Below are 19,719 nucleotides of genomic sequence, written 5' to 3' on the forward strand. Positions count from 1 at the left end.
TTGCAAGCAGTAAGTTACAAAAAACATTACGGTAAAACAAACACATGTTTAACCCCGCCACACAATTTATGTATGTGCCTGTCCCAAGTCAGGAGCCTGTAATTCAGTGGTTGTCGTTTGTTTACGTGTTACATATTTGTGTTTCGTTATTTTTTTTACATAAATAAGGCCGTTAGTTTTCTCGCATGGATTGTTTTACATTGTCTTATCGGGACCTTTTATAGCTGACCATGCGGTATTGGCTTTGCTCATTGTTGAAGGCCGTACGGTGACCTATAGTTGTTAATGTTTTTGTCATTTTGGTCTTTTGTGGATAGTTGTCTCATTGGCAATCATACCACATCTTCTTTTTTACATTTAAGTATAGCTCGTTAGTCAATTTAAACTAACATATTAGAAAATCGAAATTCTCAGTATGATTCATTGTACATGTAGTTTTTTACGATGAATGTAGGTGAACAAAACATAAACACTAGCTTTGTGTTGAGATACGTTTGTATATTATATCAAAGCTTCATACGAAAAGTCTGGAAAAGAATCAGATATTAAATAACTTGTGTAGCTTTCATAATTAGATATAGGAAGATGTGATGTGAGTGCCAATGAGACAACTCTCCATCCAAATAACAATTTAAAAAAAAGTAAACCATTATAGGTCAATGTACGGCCTTCAACACGGAGCCTTGGCTCACAACAACAAGCTATAATGGGCCCCAAAATTAATATTGTAAAACCATTCAAACGGGAAAACCAACGGTCCAGCATGATTTAACAGGAACTCAAATTATTTAAAACAACCACACATCAATAAAAGTAGTAATGGCAATAACAATCGTGAATGTTTTTAAATATTACTTGTTACAAAAAATAATCATTCAAAACACCCCTATTTCAATAAGAATAACAAAAAAAAACTTAACATCTAAGAAGATATATTTTTTGGGGAAAAAAACCACGACTTAATTGCTTTATAAGATAATGAGATGTGGTATGCTTGTCATTGGGACAACTATACACCAGGAACCAAATGACATAGGTTTTATATGACCTTCAACAATGAGCAACAATACCGCAAGGCACCCCCCCCCCCCCCGAAATTACAAAATAAAAAAAACCCAAATTCAAATGAGAAACAAAAAGCATATAAGCATAAAAATGAAATCATATTATTATATGTTTTTTTATTGTGATACAATCGAGACAATTATTTTGATACATAAAAATAATAACAACATATAAAGATTGAACAGATATTCTGGGATCATCTAAAAGTACTTGTATGACCTTTTAGTTGTCTCTAAATTTAGATAACTTTTTTAAACCTTAGAAGAAAAAAACTTACTGGAAAATATAATCACAGGGCCTAATCATATTGTTAGCAAAGAATTCTATAAATAGAACAAAAAAGGCATATAATTGACTATAATAATTTGTTTGCTCTCTTTCTATATATTTTTTTTACAAAAAAAACCCACATAAAACACAAAACATTTTTTTATTACATGATATCATCGTCTACAATTTAAATTATATTTTAATTTTATTTAAAAAAAAACCTGTATTTAATTGAAACAAAGGTTTCAGAATTCATATGTTTTTTTTTGTTCCCAACTACATAGAGTGGTATTTTTCGTCACTCTAGCACATTGTACATATTTGATGAACATTGACAACAAAAAAATCAAAGTTTAAACATGAAAATTGAAACGAGGAATTATTAGAAAGATCACGAAGGCTTATGATATAGTCTTAGTTGATTTAACTGTTGGAAGGACGAAATATTTATCTGCGCAAACTCTTTTAGAGTATGCAATGTAAAGCGATGCACTATACTTTGATATCTCAAATATTCTTATATCATTTCATCTTGATAGGAATACTTGGACTTTTACTGTATTTAAGCATACTGTTGAATCATTTAAGATGGGAAACGCAATTTTCGCACATTGAGGAAAAAAAATTTTTTTTGTCGATACTTGATAGTGTGAATTTAAAATCATCCTACTTAATATAAACTAATTTGGATTTTTTTTTTATGATATACATCAAATCGTTTTACTTTTACCCCTAAAATCGAAAAACCGTGTATCCGACGAATAATAACGTATCTTTACCTTTCTAGCTAAAAGTTATTTACGAATTAATAGTAATCTATTACATCGGATACATCTATTGTACATATTTCTAAACACACTATTATCAATAGTTTTGATCAGCGACCACGACGACCCCTACCACGATCTCCTCTGTTTCCACCACGACCTCGTCCACGTCCTCTGTCATTAGAATCATCTTGATGTCTGTCTCTACTGAATTCGCGACTTCTAAAATCAGGAATTTCATCTCCATCATTGTTGTCTTCATGACCACGACCCCTACCACGACCTCTACTACCACCACGACCACGACCTTGTCCACGAATGAAGTCTAGACTTCTACCGCTACGATTTTCATTATTATACTTGGTGTTTTCATGACTACGACCCCTACCACGACCTCTGTTATTTCCACGACCTTGTCCACCATTGAGTTCTTGACTTCTACCAACAGGACCTTCATTCCCAAGCTTGTTGTCCTCATGACCACGACCCCTACCACGACCTCTGTTATTACCACGACCTGGTCCACGATTGATTTCTTGACTTCTACCAACAGGACCTCCATTTCCAAGCGTGTTGTCTTCATGACCACGACCCCTACCACGACCTCTGTTATTACCACGACCTGGTCCACGATTGATTTCTTGACTTCTACCAACAGGACGGCCGCGACCACGATTACCCCGACTTCCTTTGTCATGATTATTATCTCCATGTCCGTCTCTTTTAAATTCTACGCTCCTATCGGTACCAACACGACTTGCATTACCATCTGTTGTATCTGTTTTCACCTGCATTGTTTTCTCAGTTCCCTTCCCACAGCCTTTACGCTTTTGTCCGCGACCATCGTGGCAATGTTCACTATCAAGTTTGTTTTTCGAAGGATTCTTTAATTTTATATGCGAATTCGTATGTCTAACGTCACCGCCAACTGGCATCTTGTTTTCTCTATTGCTGCTTGGTTTTGTTAGTTCATGTGCGGCAATATGTAGTCCATCATAATACTCGAATTCTGTTTGTTGATTATCGTTACCTTCGCACCTTTGACACAAGCTGTCCATGATCATAGACATAGCATGCCCTAAAGTATGAAATATAAATAATTAAGTAGATTGTAAATTCTACTAGGCATAACTATGTAAACATATCAGTACTTGTACTGTGGATTCATTATTATTCGTTGCATACAAATTTTCGTGGGATTCGTGGATATTGGTAAACAAGGAAATTTAATGTTCAACGAATGACAAATTTTACATTGGCTTGTATGAAGACGTTGGCAAAACCACGAAATTAAATGTCCATCATGCAAAGTGTCAGTGTTCCTGAATCCACAAATATTGGTACATACGAAAATAAATGAATCCACAGTATTTAAAACAAGGCATAATTGTCATCTTGTCTGCGTGACTGAAATCTACGTTAATACTGAAGCCGATCGAACAAAAACCGGACAATGAAAACGTATATATATTGTAGTTACCTTTGTAAAACGTATAAAGTGTATAGGTTTTTTGTTAAAATTATATATTGTAGAAACATTTGTAACACGTATATATATCCCTTTGAAATTTATATGAATATTTAGACTGTGCCAGTGTGGGTGATTTTGAGCTTGACATGTGGTATAAGTATGCAATAATTGTTTATTATTGAAGACCCTAAGCAACCTCTAAGTGATATTTTTTTTATTGTTGTTGATATGTGTTTATATGTCTTTTAATTGGGATAAGCCATTTCAATTGTTATTTCATAGTGTGTCTTTTTATGTTGTGATGTTACATTATTGTTTCGGGTAGGGATGAAGGTTGGTACCTATTAAAAAATTAAAACCCGTTGCATTTGTTTGCAACTGTATAAAGTCAGGAACCTGATGTTTAGTAGTTGTCGTTTGTTCATGTCGTTTCTCTTTTTTAATATAGATTATACCGTTGGTATCACGTTTGAATGGTGTTACACTAGTCATTTTTGAGCCCTTTATAGCTTACTGTTCGAGACCGTATTTTGAACTATAATAGTTTTCCTTTTACAAATTGTGACTTGGATGGAGTGTTGTCTCATTGGCACTCATACCACATCTTCTTATATCTATGTAACTATACATGTATAAGTACGTCTGAGTCAGTGACATCTCTACAACAGATTAACTCAAATTTCGGCTCTCCCTTGACACCATCTGCGAGTATGGTCTTGAGGAAACGATGATAGTCCGTCGGAAAGGGACGATAAATGGCTGACCCGTGTTAAGAGAGAGCCACATCTCTTGCACGTTAAAGACACCCTTGTAGATTTCGAAAAAGAGTAGGCTAATGCCGCTACAAGGCAGCACTCGCACCCGCAAAGTGGAAAGGGATTAATATAAGTTGCAAAACTTGTTTCCCAATCCACTATAAATAAATATGTTTAAACTAAACTAACAGATTAATCCATCGGATCGCAATCAATGAGGATGACACATGGCTGTGTACATAATGTATATACAACTCGTCTAAACATCAACCCAACAATATATATATATATATACGCGCTTGCTTTGATAATTATACAGCTGACTAAATACTACATAGTTTACCTTTTTGACATATTGTCCAATCGCTTCTATGTATGCCAACCACATTCTGTAATTTGGGATATCGACTTGTAGTTGCCAAGTATCCGTCACCTTCCATATCAGCAATAAATGGTTTTAAAATTTCTATTAACTGTTTCTTTTTTATTTGTTTCTTCATCCCGCTTACAACTACACCTATATCACGGCCGGTTATTGTGAAATGACCTTTGGTGTCGGTTAATCTTCCACCATTCTCTTTTAAAATAATTTTCATCGGTTCTATAAGTTCGGGCGGGAAATTGTTTGAAGCATTTCCCATAGACTTAACCAATGGCGGAAACCAATCGGCAATGTAATACGTTTCTAGTAGTTTTGGTTTCGTGGTGAAAAGACACAGCATCCATTGGACATGCAAATCAAATATTTTCTCAGACAATTGTAAGCAAGTTTTAAATGAAGTTTCATTTGTTGTATCAATAACTTTGAGAATAGATTTGGTCAATATCTCGGCATGTTTGAATTCCAAATCAAAGTCGTTCTTACATTGTGTTTGCTGAGCAATGAGAAGATATGTCGCAATGCGTGTTGTATACTGTTCAAAAATTTTCAACATTCTCGCATCACAAACAGGGTACAGCGTTTTGGAATTCATTCGTACTTTACCAATTTGTTTTTTAGCATCTTCAAGTGCAAGTTTTTGCTTTTTCAAAATCCGTTCATATCTTGGATGATAACAAATAATGTCTTCACAACATGGGCATTTTGACAGTAAGTCATTTGTTACTTCTTCCATGCGAGCATCAAGATAGCAGCTTTCAAAAGAATGACCGCATTGTAGCAATGTAACAATTTTGTTATCTTTACTATTATCTTTGAAAATATAAATGTCCGGTTTACAATCAGCACACTGCAGTGGACACGGTTCACCGCAGTAACCAGGACACAGATGACCACAAGACAAAGTCCTATCACAGTCATGATTACATCTTTGACGATTGCATTCTTCAAAGCATAATTGTGTACACTTATAATGTTTACACTCCCATGAACAGTTTTCTTTACAAGGGTTGCATGGATCAGTGCATTTAGTACGACATTTCGAGTGTGAACATGCAAATGCACAAGACTTTTGACACGGACTGCACTTCATACAAGCTTTACTTTGACAGACATGACCACACAACAATTCTTTTTCACAGTGGCTACTGCATACACTATGGCGGGAATTTGTTTGACATTCATAACAAGATCCTGGACAGAGATGTCCACATGGCAATGGCTGTTTACACGTTTGGTCACATGTTTTTCCTTTCGACTCACTGCATACGCATTTTATTAAATGACCACATGCTAGTGTCGTGCTTATGAATTCTTTGCATTTCGGTATTTTTTTACTTGATACTTTCCAACATTGTAAAGTTATCGTATGCCCACAGTTGGAACGCACGTGCGTTATAGTCTCTGAACATTTAATTTCTGGCAACTTATTTGTTACTTTCTCCCAGCATTTTATTGAAGCCGAATGTCCGCATTTTCCCAACTTAATTTTAACCTCTACGGTACATTTTACGTCTGAAACATTTGCTGAACACAAAACCATTTTCCTATGTCCACATAAAGGCAAAGATTTTAGGACCACAAATTTACAGGATACAGTTTCGGGGTCTATATGGCATTCCATTTCCTGAGAATGGCCGCATGACACTATAACTTTCTTCGCCATTGCTTTACATGGATAAATATTAGGGTCGGACGAGCATGGAATACTTTGTTGATGTTGACAGCGTTCTAAAATTGTTTCGATAAGCTCTTGGCAGTCACAAGAAAACGGGAAATGACAGGATGTCAAACACTGATGACTGTTTTTGCATATTTTATTGCATTTGTCGGTACATTTGATTGAATCACTTCTGTGACATTCGTGTGTCTTGGAATGTTTGCATTTGAAGACAGTGGTAATATTTGCTTTACATTTAATTGAAGTGACATCTTGATGACATGGGAGCATTATTTTATGGTCACAGTATAGAAAATCTTTTTCTACGTAGACACTGCATTTGTTTTCCGTCTGATAATTCGTATCGGAACATTTCCTTACATATTCATGACCGCAATCATCTCTTTTGTCAGGAATTACAATCTCGCATGTGTGACTCTGAACATAGTTAGAATCATAGCAATATCTTTCATATTCATGTTCACATGATAACCATTGTTCCGTTACAATTTCATTGCAATTATGAGTGTTCTCATACAATTGGTTATGACACTGTCTTTGAGTTTCGTGTCCACATGATGTTCTGTTCATTTTTACAATAACGCTGCACTTAACAAGCTTTTCGAATTCGGTGTTATAACAAAACCGTTCAATCACGTGGTCACAGGTTGATCGTTTTTCTTTTATCAAAACTCTACAATCACTTATTGCATCATAAAAGACGTTATGACACTGACGTTCAAATTCGTGTCCACACTTTGATCGTGTCCCTGTTACGACTGTGACACACATATGGCGTTTTGGATCAACATGACATTTTAACTGTGTTGTATGACCACACTTAAGTTCTCTGTCAACAATAACTTTACAGAGAATATCGTCTTGATCGATGCAGCATTTCATAATTGCAGGATGTCCACATGATAAAGTTCTTGTTACTTCAACTGGACACGGGTATTTAGAATAATCCACATGGCACTGAAGATTAGCTGTGTGTCCACATTTCAGTTCCCGAGTCATAATTACATTACAACAACATAAATCATCAAAATGACATCTCTTACGACATTTATGTCCTTCTTCACAAGTCTGTGAACATTGCTTTATGCACTTATATGCCTCATGTTCCCTGTCAAATGGATGACAATCGTATCGACATGCATGTCCACATGATAGTCGAAATTCACATGGAAGATTACAACCTCCATCTTTTACTTTCTTGAAGTCGTTAGGCGACTCGGCTAGAATTCCTTCGTGAGATAGATGATTTTGACAGTACAGAGGTAGCGCCTTTCCAAGCGATGGATAGTTGGGACCTGTTTCGCTCTCATTACTGTTTTCCTCTTCAATTTGTAGCTTTTTAATAATAGTCTGCCAATGCTGAGACTTCATGGTCAATGTAGAGCTATTTCCTATTATGAAAAGACCTTGTTTAGCTCTTGACAAAGCAACGCAAATTCTGTTTTCCCGATTTAAGAATCCAATATCGCCTTTGGCATTGCTGCGCACTAATGATAACAGAATGATTTCATTTTCTTCGCCTTGGTAATTGTCTAGTACACAAATGTTTACTCCTTCGAATTTCGATCTAGGCATTTTTTCTTTTATACAGAACATCTGACCAGTGTATGCTGCAATGATCGTTATATCAGATGGTTTATATCCCTGCTTAAGCAGATAAAGACAAAGCTCTCGGAGATATTCAGCTTCATATTCGTTAGAAAAACTTCTTCCTTCATCTTTAAAAGCTTCCTGTTTGTTATGCGTGATGAAGAACAAACTCTTACGAACTCCTTTAATTGGTGGATATTCATATACATTGTCGTTGTCATAAAGAACATCATATATGTGGCGTACCAGTTCAGAAATTTCTGGTCTCATTCGATGTTGTCGTTGAAGGCAATGGTAACTCAACTCATTATTTACCATTCTTTCAAACAGGGAAACAGATAAATTAAATCTAGTCGCAAGTTCATAAACGGCTGGTTTTGGTTCTAATTGCTTGTGGTCCCCTATCAAAATCAAATGTTTACATCTTGGGCTGATTGCAGTAATAATATGGGCTTCTGGTACTTCTGCTGCTTCTTCAATTATGGTGATTAGAGGTCCAACTTTGTGTAAGGATTCGCTGTATCGTGCTGCATTGGTTGTAGTCATGGCGATAACCGTTGTCTGTTGCATGATATATTCGTCTAATTCCTTACTGGCACGCATATAGTCGTCAAATATCTCATTAAATTCCTGTTCACTGGTGCGCAGCTGTTCGTGAAGTATTTTGATGTACTGCATTAACCAATATCTATACATTTTCCAACGATCTTCCATCGAAAGTATCCAGATATTTTTTACGTCAATGACTTGGTCCTCTGACATGTTTTCGCCATAATGCAATTCTTTTGCTGCTTTCTCTTTTTCCAAACGCAAAATTAATCGACATTTTTCTTCAAGATGTTTGGTTTTCTGTAGCTGACTTTCACATTGCATGTCAAGATCGAGACCGATAGTATCAGTATTGAGCGAAAAATCAACATCATCAACCTCCAAGTATCGGTCGTTGAATGCATGTTCTGACTCAGAAATCACTGTAATTAACTCTTCCTCTTTATGTTCAGTCTCCATTGCTATAAGTTGATCTTTGATTTCTTTGTCAGACTTTTGGTTTTGATAATGCTTGTTCACTTCTTTATACCATGATTGTTCTAACACGTGTAGCCACTGCAACCAAACAATACTTTTATTGTCTCCAAACTGATTTACATGATTTTCTGAAAGCACAGATTTCAAAATATTGAACCATAAAACAATATTTCTGCTTTGTAATGCCTCGATTGTTTCTCGAATCTCTTTTATTTTCCTTTTAGCTGCTGTTGCTTTTTCGATTACACCAGCTCGTGGATTATTAAATTCATATCGAGCTTTTCTTCGTAAGTTTTTTATCGAAAGTTCTTCTACTTTTGGATTTTTACAACGGCTTCCAAACCTAACTACTCTGGGAAAACGACCATCATATATATTTTCTGGCATAAAATCAACAATTCCTTCAACAAACTGATCCAATGCATGGTTTGTATAACAAACAACTAACATGTACGGTTTCGGTAATGCTTCAGGTCTTCGAGCATTACGAATAGGCTTTTTATCCTCTTCATCCTCACCAATGGAATCCATCTGTTGCCATCTGCCACTATTATGCAGTAATGCTTTTGCGATTTGCAATCCAAGGTACGTCTTTCCGGTTCCTGGTGGACCTTGAATGAGCACAAATTCCTTTGTAAGTGCTGAAATAAACGCTTTCCTCTGCGATTCGTCCATCCTTAAAACAGCAGTTGACGGCCAGTCTTCCTGAAACAACCTTACCTCATTTGTTAGTGTATGTCTAGACATACCAATTCTTCGATTTCCACGTTGAGTATTTTCAATGCCAATACGGGAATTTTTAATTAAAGGTCTTAGATCATACACACAATCTTTTAATATGTACGATGGCATACTAACATCTTTTTCACAAAGAACGAGATATCGTTGGAAGGGGAATGTTTCCTCCTTAATGCGCTGTAAAGCTTTTAGTACATGTTTGTAAGCCTCAAAATATGCTGATGTCGCCTCTATCATTATACCATATTCATTTCTTGGAAGTTTGACGTTGCTGCCCGATTTAAACACTTGTACAGCAAAACAGCCTGTCTTTTGTAAAGTTTCTCTCTCACATTCAGCTACAACGGCGAAGAAAATTGTTTTGAATCTATCAAAAGAAACAAGCAATAAAGACCCATAAATAAGTCTCTTTGATTTTATCCAGTTGATCTTTTTGGAATGGTCTGAGTCTAGTTGTAGTTCAAACACTTCCCCATTATCTATCGAAGTGCTTTGGTTCAATACTAACACATTTCTATAGACAAGACCACTTTCTAATCTAAATTTTCCGCTCCGAATTTCTCTATCTTTCTGTTTGAATTCCAGGAGAGCATCCCGAAGAGGTGACACGCAGTCTTCTCTGTACAACCTAAACTGTACATCTAAATAATGATCTAAATCCAAATACTTCCCGTAAACTTTGTTCCGTCTTAGAAAATTAGGAGCGTATAAAACATCGATTTGTCCAGGAACGACTGGCATAGTTCGGAAATCCTCTGGAGGGGCAAACTGGTCTTCAATGTCTTGCTTTTTTACATGTTTTGGCTTTGACCGCTCTTCGGCGATCCTCATTATGTCTTTCTTCAATTCAAATACAAAGTCAACCATCTTATTTTTGTCTTCGCAATCATCACATTCGCTTACTTGTCCTTTCAAAAATTCTACAAGTCCAATAACATGTGGAGTTGTACACAAATGGGGCATACGTATGTATAATTCCTGAAGTATTGTTAAGTAATCGGATAATAAACAATGAAAATCATGATCACGGGAGTTGTTACATGTCACCCCTACAAGCAATGGAATACTCCTGGTTGTAATCAGTGAAGAATCCGACAGCATATTCAACAACTGAAAGACCTCCTGTGTCCTTCTGTGTACCGTGCATGTAGAAGCCTTCGCTATAAGATGGACGAGCAAAGATAAATAATCATCTGATAATTTCGTGTTGTCAATGCCTCTATTAATTACTTTCATTGTCTTTACCAATATCTCTAATAACTCTTCATTTTGAAGGTTTGATTTGTATAGTTTCTCTATAAAATCTGCAGGTTGAAGTTTGCCTGGACTTTTTGAAGCCATTGTCAATGTGTTTCCTTTTGAGTACCTAAAAAGACATTCAAGTTATTATAATCAACGCAGATTACAACTTTGCGGAGAACAAAGTAAGGTCAAATGCTATACCGTATACACACTAAATTAATTTGATTGTTAGTAGTAATTGCATTTAACATATTTGAACTCAAATAGCCCATGCATGATCAGAATGCAATATATGAAACATTAACAAATAAGGTTAGGTAAGAAGTACGGGGAATGTGTTCATGAGACACAGACCGAGGACATAGATCATGCTCCCGCTCACATGTGTAAAAAGGCATAACTCTAGAACGGTGAAAGTGATACCATCAAAATTAAAACTTGAGCTTTATTTTGTGGTAATAAGCATTGTGTATATGTTTCATTACATTTGGTTGAAGCAAGCTAAAGTTAGAGAACGGAAACAAAAAATTCAGCATTTTTCATGTTTAAAAAAGGGTATTAATACCTTAAGAACAGTAAAAGTGACGTCACCCAATTTCGAATTTTATCCGTTTCATGTGTTGAGACAAACTATAGTTAGAGAATGGAAACCAACTTTGGGACGTACGTACGGACAAACGTACTCGTACGAACGTACAGATAGACATGGGTTAAACTTAATACCCCCTCTGCTACTGTGGAGACATAAAAATCAAGTGACAAAATTAGACGTTCCTTTAAAAGTAGTTATGTTAAGAGAGGGGAAAACTGTTGTGAGAAAAACTTAAACTATATGAAACTTCATATATTATACCGTTCTTTATAACAGTTTTAATGACGAAAATAGATTAACAATGAAAATTCATAACGATACTGTGATTATGTTGATTTTAGCATTCATAAGGACTTTTCAAATTGGTCATATCATGTAATTGATGATAATATTTTCAGAACCCTAGGGGTCATAAATTCATAATTTCTATGAGGAAGATGATAATGGTATTTATTATAGAGATTTAATGGGAATTACTTTGTCAGATGCCAGATGTGGATCAACAAAAATCTAAAGATTTGTTAAGAGTACATACAGTTCCTCTCCTCGTTCAATAGTTAAAAGTATAAAACCATACACATAAGTATTCCTTTTTCGACACTACAGAGTTATAAAAAAAATAAGTTCAAAGCGATAAAACTGACCAGAATAGTAACGCAACTTTGAACTTTGAATTATTTAGTCAAAATGCATCATCAATATAGAGGAACGTGAAGTATTTTTTAGATCAACTTCAACTAATACCACTAATTATATTATAACTAGCATAAGCCACATGACAGACAGACAGACAGACAGACAGACAGACAGACAGACAGACAGACAGACAATTTCATTATAGTGTCACATACCAATACAGAACAATATCATCCATCATAATCTTTAAAACTTATTCACACATTTATTACAAATGAATAAATGAAACTTTTACATTGCATTAAAAAAAAACCCAAAAAAACGTACTGTTAAACACAATATTTTCTGCGATAAGAGAACTACATGTACATGTATCATGGATCAGTTTCTCTCTCACACAACTCTTAATATTGACCTACACATGCATTTAAAGATAATCCACTCCTTCAACTTTAAAGCATGGATACAACTGATAATAATTAGTAACCTCTTTATTTATGGAGATGAATAATCTGGTCACATTGACATTGTTAAATTGATTAGATTTTGTATATGTTATAAAATATACATACTAAGAATGTGTTTGTTCTTTACTATAAATTTAGCATGAAAGGGTCTTAAGAGGTCTTTTAAAAAGGAAAGAAATTTGACCAAAAGATCAAAATCTTCCTTAAACTTGATGTTTCACCTTCTTGGTTTTGACAATGACAACCCACCAGAAATAATTGTTTAATTTTCGTTTCAAGGTGTTCATTTCCTTTTCATATTCGATACCTCAATCAATCAAATTTCCCAAATCGCATTTGAAATGTGAAACTTTTTCAAAGTAGATATACATTTCATTCCAGGATGAATGTTTCATACGACATAAATTTACAAAAGTTTGTGAAAAATACATGTATGTGTATGGATTGAGCTGAATTTTGGAAAAAAAACATATTTCGAAAAAACCGACGTTACGATTTTAACTTTGGAACGATGATACAATGTCTGGTCATGACTTTTTTACTGTATTGTTTTCTGGTAGTACAGGACTATATATAAAGTGAGTAATTCAGATCACCTGCTATGTAAATAAACTCCTCATATACACCCGGATGTTGAAGAGCATTGAGAACCAAAACTCCTAAAAGTTGTTATATATTCATGAGGTAAAAAAGCCTTTAAGTTAGTATATCAAAAATTCAAAATTTTGTTAACAGAAACAGTTAATTTATAAATATGACCATATCAAGAATAAATCATGTCAACACAGATCTAGAAGTGCTGACTACTGGGCTTGTGATACACTCAGAGAATAAAAGCTCCACCCGCAGTGGCATCGACCCAGTGGTTGTAAATAAACTGATCATAGATATTGAAATATTATATTTGCGGCAGACGCATGTTTCGTCTAAAAGAGACTAATCATTGACGCTCGAATCTAAATATGTTAAAAAGGCCAAATATAGACTATAGTACGTAGTTGAAGATGATTGAGGACCAAAAATGTCTACAGCAAAGGGTATTTATTCCTGAGATAGAAAAGCCTTAGTATATTAAAAAGTCTTAATTTTGTGGACAGTTAATTTATAATTATGGTCAATGATAATTCATGTCATCACAGAAGTAATTGATTTCAAAAATTCTTCAACATATTTTTTGCCTTCAATAGCACAGTGTAGATACTATTCTGTACGCTATCCGGAAGTCGCGATTTTCGAAGCGAGGATTTCAAACTGGCTAATAGAACGGTTTTGTTTTCATGCTTTTTCTCATCATTTGTTTACTCCTATATCTATAAAGTGCTTTGCACATCTTAAATGTATGTATAGCATCATAAATATGAGTAACTGTAACAAAAACATGCAGCAGAATATAAAATATACGTGTGCATCACACCAACTTCATAGAAAAAAGTGAAATCGATTGACAATTTTGCTCTCGTAGTACAAAGCAAATAATCTTTTATTGCAAATATTTGCATCAGTTTACAGTTAGATATATATTGTTTCAGTATTCTTACCGTTTTTAAGTAGAATGTTCGTATTTCAAATGAAAAATATGTTTTCCTTGAGGAACCCAAAATAAATTACTGTGCGATCAGTCCAGAACTGACTGTATTCTAGAAGCGATTTCAGATTTTTTGTCTGTATGACCAGTCGTGATTTTGAAGGAAAAAAAACAACGGCAATTTGAAGGTATATACGTGTCTATGTGATATTATGATTGCGTCCATGGAACTATAACGTGTAATTTATTTCATCAGACAATACAAATATATTTCTGATGATTTTTGTAGACGGCAAAATAATTACATTTTTATTCCGTCAGTCTTATTCAAAATCAAATCCTAAAAAGCACTACATGATTCGCTTGTGGACTTTGTATTAGTGTGTCGTTGCAGTTATCTGTTTAACTATTACATTTTTAAAGACTATTCACACCGTCAGCCGTTGACCAATTGGTGATAACATACATCAAGCTTGTCTCTTTTAGAATGACATAAAATAGAAAGAGAAAGCTTTGTTTAAAAACTTTGGGTATTGAGGAAAGAATTAACGAAATTATACTCCGCCACTTCTATAGTCCATCTTTTGGAAAAAAATAAATCACCAAAAAAACTAAATTATTGGTGCACAGGGGCATCATTTAATAACGAATATGAGGAAGTTTTATTAATATATGGTAATTTTTTTAAAGTTGCTTATAGTAAACGGGTACCATCCAATAAGGTAGTGGAAAAGTCCTTATCATGGAAACAGAAAACTGATGAATTTTCGAAAAATCAAAATAAGGAATCTGAAAAAGATTCATTAAGTTATGACAAGTTGTGGATATAAAATAGGTACGCCCAATATAAGGTTATGACAAAGTCCGTATTTTAGATATAGAAACATCAAAAATATTTTTACCAAAAATTCGAAATAGAAGGTCCATAATACATTTAAATTGATTAAAAATGGAGCAATTTTAGAAAAGTTTAACAATTGGTTTTAGAGATCACGGTTGGAAATACCTGATGGGGGCCCCCATATAATGCAATGTTCAAGTCCGTATCTTACATAAAGAAAACCCAAAAATGATTTTTAATAAAATTCGAAATACATCCCTTTTTTTATATAAATAATTTTCTCGTTTGAATTGTTTTACATTGTCAGTTCGGGGCCCTTTATAGCTGACTTTTGTGGTATTGGCTTTACTCTTTGTTGAAGGCCGTACGGTGACCTATATTTGTGAATGTCTGTGTCATTTTGGTCTCTTGTGGACGGTTGTCTCATTGGCAATCATACCGCATCTTCTTTTTTTATATATATTATCATTTATTATACGGAATCAGAGAACAAATAAGAAATAGTTATACCAGTGACGGATTCAAGTAAATTGGGATCCGGCGGTTTGAAACTCTTTTTTAACTTTAAATGCATTTGTATGGGAACATATATTTGGAAAACCTCTTTTCTCATGGATTGGACCCCCTCTCCATTAAAAAAGGGCTGGAAACCCCAATGTATATTAAGTGGTTTATGAGGAGATGCGCTTACAAAACCGGCGAAAAATGTTGTACCGGTCAAACGGACGAACGGAAAGACGGACTTCATTATCACTATAAGCTACCGCTTTACAAAGTGGTGTTAAATTGAGTGTAAAAGAAACAGATCTACATCCAAAACAAAGTGAAGAAACTGTGATCAATTATAGTCTACAGTACGGCCTCGAACGTTTGTAAATACATGCATTTTATATAACAATTAAATCTGTGTGTTTGTATAATTTTAAGTATAACGGAGGACATATCTGAAATTTATATAAACAAAGAAACCTTCCTCTTATTTCAGCAACATTCAAACATCCTATACTTAATGTAGTAAGTCGAGTACACCCTATCAAGCTAAAACATATTTGATAAGTTTTCAGGATGTGAATTTATTAAAATATATTTGTGTTATTTAGCAAAATGCCATCTTCTAATGTGTCGTTAATAACTTTGAAATCACCACTAGAATACAGTGAAATAAAGACTGATCATACAGTTTCAAAATATAACAGCGAGACTGATCGTACAGTGAGAAATTCAAACAAGTGTAATTTTCTTATTTCTGGCTTCAAAGATCTGGCTGAAACTTTTACCACCACTTAAAATATACTTTATTTAGTTAATTAAGTCTGGTTTTTACGTTAATTTGTACAGTAAGGGTGCAAAAAAAATGTTTTTAGGTTCACCGACTGATTTTCCTTAGTGATGCACTTGAAAATCTCTTGATTAAGGCAAAGATACGAATAATGGATGTGCAAAGTTTAATTATAAAAATCGATGTCAGCTGAATTAATCATTAAGCAATGTACAGATGAACATCTTACCGTTTAATATAGTATATCCAACAAATTTAAAATGTGATCCAAAAAGTTCTCGCTTCGAAAATCGCGACTTCCGGATAGCGTACAGAATAGTATCTACACTGTGAGTAGTATCCGTGACAAGTTTGCATTTCCATTGAGTGCAAAAGTTGTCAGCTTAGTTTTTCAAGTTAGATTAAAATGCAGTTTATAACTTGGTTGCCATGTGGTAATTGCCACCAAGAACCCTGATTGAAGCAATTTTGCATATACTAAACCTAAGTTACCATTGTCCAATAAGGCATTTGACAAGGGGTGATTCAACATACTAAGGTTGAAGACGTTTGACTGAGGTCCCTCCCCCCGGTCCAAATTCATTGCATATTCGTGCGAGAATAAAAAAAAATCCCTGCACATTCATAAGAAAACATAACCAATCTATATACAGTTTCCAGCTACTATGACATCTTATTTACCTTTTGTACCATGATTTACCACATAAGATCATACATATTACAAGTGTATTAGAATTAAAGCTATTTTAACAGAAAATGACACATTAACATATAAAGTTCAACCCATTGATATATATCACTGAATTCCATGAAATTGACACTCTAAAAAATTTCTCATTTCACCCATACCAACGTCTGTATAAGTATTTCGTTTAATATATAAGGAAAAGAATCTCCATCCTTTACTTCTATGGCAATTAACTGAATAGAAAAATAGTTCACTATTTCTTTAGATTCAACTATATATACCTTTCCAGAATATAGGAACCTTTGGTATTTTAAAGGTTATTTTCCGATATGTATCAGAATTCATACAAACCTATGAAACCTATCATTCTTACTGACAGTTTCCACAGTTTAGAACGTTTGTACCTATATTTTGCGGGACGTATTTATCTGTTTAATCTGACTGTGTGCTTTTGTATTTTGAATAAATACAAATTTTCATTGCAATCGATGAATATAGATCATGTAGATATACAAGTAATCAACTGTGATATGTAACAATAATGAGTCATATCAGTAAGGTGCAATTGAAACAAAGATAACATATAGTTATAAAACAGAAAGTGAAAGTAATTAAATGTCAATAATTTTCAAATGAAAATAAAATCACTCTCTAATATCATTTTTGTGTAATGGAATCTAAAATATGGCTCCTCTTGGTTTATAAACTGTACCGACTTTGTTGAGGATCGTGTCAATGTTATATACCAAGGACTCTTTTTTTTAAAATCTAATAAAATTATCGTATTTTTAATTCATACTGAAATGTGTAGTCTACTGACGAGTTTTACTCCTAAGATTTTTTTTGTTAAAAGGGCTCGGCGCAGTACTTCAATTAATCAAAGGTACAGTAAACTGCTCTCCAAAAAAAAATTATCCTAGTATAAATTATGCCTTGCTACAATGTAATTAATTCTTACCAGTTAGTCCTTCAATAGATATTCAGCATAATGATTCATCAACAATTATATAACATAAGGAAGTAATTTTCTTTCCTGATGTAAAATATCGGTCCACTTAAAAATCTTGTATGGTGTGCATGAAACCAATGACTATATATGAATAGATGTTGATACGTGTACTGAGCAAAACAAAATGTGTGGTTAATCATCCAGATAACATATATTTTAAAATCGAATGTGAAAGTAGATTTCCATAATATTCAGAAATCATTACGTCATCGCTTTTAATAGAATCACGCTACTTGTGCATGTGTTATTACCTTTTTAAATAAGCAAAAACTTAGGAGTAGTTAGGTGTAAAGAGATCATTTGTGGTCGTGATTTTTAAAACTAAAATATCAGCCACGAAGATCCTTAAATGCCCATGTATTATACATATTCTACTTTTTTTTTAATATTACAGATCCTGAATTTAAGGGGCACGCACTAGCAATGTTCTGAGTGTGATAGGTAAGCATGGTAAGAAGCCGTTCCTATGGATTTCCCATATACATGTATATGTAGCCCAGGGGTGGTTCCAGCCATTTTCAAAAGGAGGGTCCGTACCCAGGATGAATGGGGGGATCTAACTATGTATGTCCCCATTAAAAGGCAATGGTCGTCCAAAAAAAGGAATCCGCCGGACTGTAATCCCATAAAGGGTAATTGCCCTCCTTCCTATTAAGCCCGACTTTTTATGTACCAGAGTTTATACTCAATTTTTATAAATAAGACGGATTAACCTCTTAGTCGTAAAGTGATTTATATTCGTCATGTCAATGTTTTAGAGTAAAGAATGTTTCACATATTTCATAATAATAACACTGGCTCATAGGAGTAATTCCACCAGTGAAACACAATAACATAAAACTTTTACAATACACTATAACCAGTGGAAATCCAATTGGGTTAGAATGTAAATTTGGTAAATAATTTCAATGAAGAATGCGAGTTTTTTTATCAGCTACAGTATGCATAATTTTATGACGATGTAACCACTGAATTTATCAGTTAGGTAAATATTTACATGTACATTCTAATTGTTGATATCCTCCAGGCATGAACATATTAGATTGGTTGAATTTTGCTTTACGTCCAGTTTCAAAAAGTTCATGCCTATATGCTACATAGGGTGGTATATATCCACAAGGGAGCAAAGAATAAAGAACCAGGAGTGGGATTTCAAGATCTGTATACACCGGAAATAACAATTTACATTTTTGAGCGTCTGTTTAGACATGATCATTAGGTACTTGCCAGCCATTAAAACGTAATATTAATAATTGCCGTGAAACCTCAATAAAACTCAGGTTAATATTGTGAAAAGTCAGGGTCAAATTCTTGATTTCGAATTCAAATTATATATTTTAAGGAAGTTCTAAATGGGATTTCGTAGAAATAGGACACCTTACCACAGTGTAGATACTATTCTGTACGCTATCCAGAAGTCGCGATTTTCGAAGCGAAAACTTTTTGGATCACATTTTAAATTTGATGGATATACTGAATTAAACGGTTAGTTGATCATCTGAACATTGCTTAATGATTAAATCAGCTGACATCAATATTCTCAAATGGTTTAGAAATAAATTCAGCACATTCATTATTCGTATCTTTGCCTTAATCAAGAGATTTTCAAGTGCATCACTAAGGAAAATCAGTCGGTGAACATAAAAACAATCTTTTTTCCCCTCTTAGTGTACAAATTAATGTATGAACCAGACTTAG

At 34.2% G+C, this 19,719-nt stretch overlaps 1 protein-coding gene across 1 annotated transcript; it reads right to left on the reverse strand.

Moving 5' to 3' along the window:
- Positions 1–1,164: 1,164 nt before the first annotated feature.
- On the reverse strand, positions 1,165–18,141 carry LOC134715218 (NFX1-type zinc finger-containing protein 1-like). Its single transcript, XM_063577258.1, has 3 exons — positions 17,971–18,141; positions 4,672–11,108; positions 1,165–3,180 (listed from the first exon to the last, which is right to left on the reverse strand). The coding sequence occupies exons 2-3, from the start codon at positions 11,081–11,083 to the stop codon at positions 2,213–2,215; spliced, it is 7,380 nt and encodes a 2,459-aa protein (XP_063433328.1). The 5' UTR covers positions 11,084–11,108; positions 17,971–18,141; the 3' UTR covers positions 1,165–2,212.
- Between the last annotated feature and the right edge of the window lie 1,578 nt (positions 18,142–19,719).

The sequence above is a fragment of the Mytilus trossulus genome, chromosome 4 (genome assembly GCF_036588685.1).
Source record: "Mytilus trossulus isolate FHL-02 chromosome 4, PNRI_Mtr1.1.1.hap1, whole genome shotgun sequence".
NCBI lineage: Eukaryota > Metazoa > Mollusca > Bivalvia > Mytilida > Mytilidae > Mytilus > Mytilus trossulus.